The sequence below is a fragment of the Parus major genome, chromosome 1A, assembly GCF_001522545.3.
Source record: "Parus major isolate Abel chromosome 1A, Parus_major1.1, whole genome shotgun sequence".
Classification (NCBI taxonomy): domain Eukaryota; kingdom Metazoa; phylum Chordata; class Aves; order Passeriformes; family Paridae; genus Parus; species Parus major.
Window position 1 is genome coordinate 63,345,644 of NC_031773.1, and position 6,000 is coordinate 63,351,643.

Here is a 6,000-nt window from a genome sequence, read left to right on the forward strand (position 1 = left end):
ATCTTAATTTTTAATTCATTAAGTCATTTCTCAGGTGAAAATTTTTCCACAGCTTTGACTATATCTAACTCTTTTCTGAAAAAAGAGGAGAAGCTACAGTAGAACTAAAAGAGAATAAAAAGAAATTCTTTCAGTAGCTTTCCACTGTAAGAAGCAGCTCTTTGTACCAGGTATCACACACACCTTCCCAGGGAAATTTCTACTGGTGCCTACTTCCTGTTTATATTTTTCAACTGGATTCTGCCTGGAAGGTGAAAAAATATTGTTTATTCCACACTATCATGTTAGAAATCATGTGTATGAGCTATCTAAAAGCTTAACAAATATAGTGGCTAATTAATTTAGTGGCATTATAAGGCTGTTTTTCTGCTAGTGAGAATGTTCTTATTTAAGAATATATAATAACAAACATTATTTTCTGTTTCTCCATTTCGCTCCACAATAATTCTGGTATTTTGCACCAGATGCAGGAATATATTACACATTTTTAAGTCCAAAACACATTTACCTGTGCACTGTCAGTATCCCGGATTCCCAATACATAGGGGTTCCCATCAACAATTAATTTAGGTTTGGCTCCAGCACACAGGCAAAGCTTTTCATATATGTATTCTTTCCCATCTTCAGTGTAAATTTTCTGTTAACAATGAAGAGAAAAGGAAACTAACCTAAGAGAATTAATCTAAATCAAAACATCTAAGAGAACATCAGCTTTCTCTTTCCTTAATGTCCCAGTAATTTGCAGATATTAAAAGCTGTAAGGGACTTCTTTAAGGAACAAGTCTTCATACTCTTACTGTGTATCATTTATTCCCATCACACTCACCAGAGATATGTGACCAATAAAATGGGAAGTGTACACAGTGCACTCGAAGCAAGATCAAGTTTACCACTTGGTGGCACTTTGTACTCACTGGCTGTGCTGAAAGAGTTCTGTGTTTTCTATGTGACCAAATGTCTCTCAGGCCCCAGGAACAGAACTATGCACTACCATACATTAGCAATTAAGAATCTCATTCAAAATATTTCAACAGCAGTAGCTCTGAGTTAACCAGGCACAGGACAGGACACAGTTTAGAAAGACTGCAAATCTTTGCTGAAGAAAAAGTGGAGGCACTAAACAAGCTATATCATTCTGAGAAATAAGAACTTAATTTTTAACATTTTGTGACATTACTTGTTGTTCTACAAATTTGAAGCTGCATAGCTGAAAGTGATTTTAGGCAAAAGATCCTCCAAATTCACATACATTAATTATTTATGTCCACCAAGACCTATATTAAAACACTATCCTAGTAATGATACAAGAAAATCATTGGATTCAGAATGTTAGCAGAATCTACCTGAAATTACATCTCCACAAACCTTAAAAGTGAGCAAAACCAGTTTTGGATGTGAATGTTAGTTTCTTATATATGCTGAAGTGAAAAATAACAAGTTGACACAGAGCTAACAAGGGTATGTACATGCTGTCCATTGCTCATATTTGCAACGTATTTCCTAATGCTAATTAATCCTAATTTCATTTTTTGCTAAACGGTGGAAATTCTGGTTCTTTCAAGATTTACTTTGTCCTCTGTATATATTTATACTTGAAAAACAGTGTTAAGCAGTAAGTGAAATTAGAATTAGGAAGTATTTTCTTGTAATTTTGGTAAGTTATCAATTCAGTAACCAAAATGTTCTTGAACAAAATTTCTCACCCAAAACATTTAGCTACTTCTTAAATTATTTTTTTATATACATCACTTGAAAAACAAAATAAAAAAGAAAACCTTAGCTTACATGTTCATCACTTTTCAACTGTTTTACTCCAGACTGTATAACTCTAATATTGGGATATCGTTTTTCTAATAGGAAACTTGGTTGCTCTTCAACATCAAATTCCTCAAGTGTTTTGGAGACCTGTAGGAGAAAGAGAGGTGTTTAAAAATATGGATCATTTATCCACCTCTTTTTCTAAAGTTTTTGACAGAAGGTGCTGTGTTAATTTCCAGTAAAAAAGTCACAACATAAAGCCCATATTGTCTGAAAATGTGTTACCATGTAATTTGTAAAAGTTCCTTTTTCAATACAGAATCTTTTCATGCCTGTTCCTGGTTAAAGAGGACATTTTAATCCTAAAGATACAGATTAAGCAAAAATGGAGAACCCTGACAGTTGCTCTAACTGCTACCGTGTTTTATTCCATAAAGAAGTCTATTATCAGAGTTGTTAACACTGCTTTTTAATTTATATGATGTAGTGTTAAAATTCTGTTTTTCTCTTTTTTGTAACTTTGATAAAAAAACTCATCCAGACCCACTATCTCATATTTCAGAGACCTCAGGGGAAATGGACAACATCAAACAGAAAACAAACATAAACAAAATAAAAACCCCAAAGAGGCAAACCAGAACTTGAAAAACATTCAAATAAGTGATGACAATTTTGTGTTTTTTCTAAAAGAGAGTGGCTGCATGGAAACCTCCAGGCCTGCTACTTTACTGAATAATCAGACTTTGGAACACAGCTAGGAACCAGAAGCCACACCATGCTTGCAATTCAGAGAAAAATTAAGATGCTCATGTCCAAAACTTAAGCTAAGAACTGCCTTCCAGTAGTTCTTAGCTATTCCCTTATTCTTCAGATACATAAATTTCTGCTGATATGAATTACAGACTTGACATCTCTGCCCTGTGAAAATGTCTTTACTGGACACTCATGGCACTGCTGTCTGCACTTTCAGAAAGCATTCTTAGTTACATGTTACTCCAACAATCTCACAGAGGGCTCTCACACTCAGCTTAATGACCCTACTAGCCACAAATCTGAATTCATGCATGTATTTGATTTTCTTTTTCAAACCAGCAGGAAAGCTGTCACTGAATCAGCAGCTGTTGGAGTAGATAAAGCTCAAAGCAATTCCCCAGAAGGCTATTCCTTCTTTTGCTACATTGTCAGAAGGCTGTTTCTGCCCCAAATTCAAACATGAGCAAGACTACAATACCATTTCAGTGCTTAAAAGAGGTCACTCACTAATAAAGCAGTGAAATAAAGCTTCAGTAAGTCTGAACACACCTCACCCATGTAAACACCTGGTTTAACCTTTGCTCGAATGCTGTGAATATATTCACCAATTACTAATCACTATAAAATAGCTTGTCAGTCTTACTAACACCACTATAAAATAGATCATCAATCCTAATACCACTGCAATCACACTAATATGAAAACAAGCTCAAAGTCATGAGCATTTTCACCATTGGGTTCTAAATTATCTGCACATATGAACTTTGAACATGTCTTACTGTAAGAAAAATGAAATCTCTCTTACCTGCTTGAAATTAGTTACAGCTTTTATAACTGGAGAAGCTGTCATTAAAAAAATGTCTTCTGATGGGAATTCTGCAGCCAGCTTGTAAAGAAACAGAAACCATGATCAGAGCCATCATCAGACTTGCTCTTTAACTCTATAAAACTACTGGTGAAAAGCAGTATGTCTTAATACATTGTTTTGATTTTGTGGAATCTTAACTGAAAAAACACTGCTTCAGGGTAACAGAAGGATAAGGACTGAAGAGAATTTGGAGACACATTTATTTCAATCACACTTAAATATACCTTCAAGAACTGCAGCCATAGTGTAAAGGACTATTGTCACAATATTCCAAAGGCCATCTGATGGATCAGACTATGATCATGTGATTTCTGGAGACACCCAGTTGGTGAGGACACATTTTTACTGCACAGCAGTGACTTGTTTACAGGTTTCCTTTTCACAGAGGAAATGCTGATTTCTCCTGGATATTTTTTACCCTATTTAGTAAACTGATTATCTTGAGGGTGCTGTTAAGCACTGCAAGACTTATAAAGCCCCAAGCCAAAGGGAAGAATTCCCAATTTAAACGTGCATTGCTCAGTAAGACAAGTGGTGCTGTTGGGGGGAAGGGATGCCATCCAGAGGGACCCTGACATCACCAGAGAACACATGCATCCAAAACACAGTCTGTATGGTGCTCTGCAGCTCTAACAGATGAGAGGAATTATGGATTTGTCTTTACAAACAAGCTGTGTGTCTGCTGGTAGATAAAACTAGCACTGAGAGATAAAAGAAACAATGGGAAAGATTCCACTGATTGATAAATGGAAAAAAAAATATTTGCCTTCACTAACAAACTGCAGGTTTGCTGATAAATGAAATTGGATATTGAAAGATGAAAGAAACAATGGGGAAAAAGCATAAATTCCGTAAGAACTAAAGATTAAAAGGAAGGGTTATTCATTGGGAGAGAATCTTAGGTATCAGGTGTTCCAGGAACTCTGTACCTCTCAAGTACCTCAGTGAATGGGGAAAGAGAGAGGGAAATGTGACCAGGAGATTAGGATAAAAAGCAGGCTGTGTCCTCCAAAAATCTGAGAGACCCCAGGGGAATGCCCCATGGCCTCTCTCTTTATTTGAATAAAATAAAAGGACTCCTCTGTCTCCTTTTTGGACATAAACCTCTAGTGTTTGTGGATTAATTTTCCTGACACATATAAAATACTCATAATTTCATTCTACATATGATTTCATTCTACAGGTACAAAATTACCTCTAGTTACCGTTACTTTAAAATCATCAAAAACCTTGAGACCAAGAAACAGATCAATTTATACTTTTAGAGCCTGGGCTCACAGAGGAATGGATGAGGTACAGAGCTCTAAAACATAGAGCCTGTAAAAACTAAGCAGCATTAATAAAAAGGAGCACATCACAGCAGCCCTCAGCTCAGCTGCAACACAACCCTTTATGGCTCTAAGGAATAATTCCTGCAGGGATCCTGAAGTCCCTGACGTCTAGATCAGGGTACAGAGTGCCAGCTTTGTGCAGTTATGAAGTTGCAATTCTCCTTTTATGAAGGAGATAAGGATATTCAAAATAACCGTACCAAGTTTGAACCTCTTGAGATGTATTTCTACACAGATAAACATCGTAACATTACAACACTGCTGCCCTGGGGCTGCGTTTGGTTTGTTTTCTCAAGCGAGACAAATTGTTTTTAAGAAATGGGGATTAGGGGGGCCTAGGACAGAGTATGGAACTGCTGTACACATGCGGATATTTATGCAGCGTAGATCTGTTTCTGTGGCCGTGCACAAGCTGACCCTGAAGGGGTTTACGCCTCCTCACCGTGCCGGTGCCGCCAGCCGCTCAGCCCGGTTCCAGCAGCTCACAGCCGGTCCAGGCGGCTGCACAGGCCCAGGGGCTCCGGCACGCTGAGGCTCCGCCGTGGGGTCGGGAGCCTCCCGCATCCCTGGGGACAATTCCTGGCTGGCGCCGAGGGCGGGGAGCGGGGGGAAGGGGCGGGCGAACCCCGTGCGCAGGCGCGGTGAGGCCCCCGTTACCTTCTGGGCGCAGGTGACCCCCGCGATGCCGCCGCCCACCACCGCGAAGCGGGCCCGCGCCGCGCCGCCGGCCCCCGCCATGGCAGCCTCCGCTCCCGGCCACGCCGGCTCCACCTACGGCGAGCAGCAGCGCCTAAACTTCCTCTCCTCCCGCGGGGCCGCGGTGCGCGTGTGTCAGCCCGTGTGCGCCCGCCCCGGAACGGCTCCTTCCCGCCGATGTGGTGTTTATGTAACGTGCGTGTCGTATCTGCTGTGCATCTCTGTACAAAAGAGAGGGATCAAACCCATCTGGTGCACCCATTCCGGGATCGAGCCGCAATCCAGTCCGAGGTTCTCCCATTCCGTATTACGCTTAAATCCAGTCCGGGTTTCCCCCCCACTCCATGCTGTATTCCGGCTAAATCCGGTCCGGGTTTTCCCCCGTTCCGTGTTCTGGGGAAAGCCAGTCCGGGTTTTCCCCGATGCCATAGCCCGGGCCCAACCCAGGCGAGCTTCATAGCAGTGACCACTGTTTCTATTTTCCTTCGTATTTTTCCACATTACTCAGCTTCATATTTAATATGAAAGCAGCAAGGTTTTGTTCAATTGCTCAAAAGTGAGACTCAGAGTGGGGTTTAGTGAAATTCCTGTGTA

General features: G+C 40.4%; 1 protein-coding gene across 3 annotated transcripts in view; it reads right to left on the bottom strand.

The window, feature by feature from the left end:
- PYROXD1 (pyridine nucleotide-disulphide oxidoreductase domain 1) overlaps nt 1–5,480 on the bottom strand; it is a 13,651-nt gene extending 8,171 nt beyond the window's left edge. Inside the window, exons 1-4 of one of the 3 annotated variants that reach the window (XM_015628317.3) lie at nt 5,368–5,480; nt 3,317–3,397; nt 1,786–1,905; nt 509–637 (exon numbers count right to left, since the gene is read on the bottom strand). In XM_015628317.3, the coding sequence (XP_015483803.1) occupies nt 509–637; nt 1,786–1,905; nt 3,317–3,397; nt 5,368–5,448 (411 nt within the window). In that variant the 5' untranslated portion in view covers nt 5,449–5,480. Of the gene's footprint in view, nt 1–508; nt 638–1,785; nt 1,906–3,316; nt 3,398–5,152; nt 5,306–5,367 lie in introns of those variants that run through there. The other 2 variants (XM_033514291.1, XM_015628318.3) reach the window with 2 other exon arrangements.
- Nucleotides 5,481–6,000: the final 520 nt, after the last annotated feature.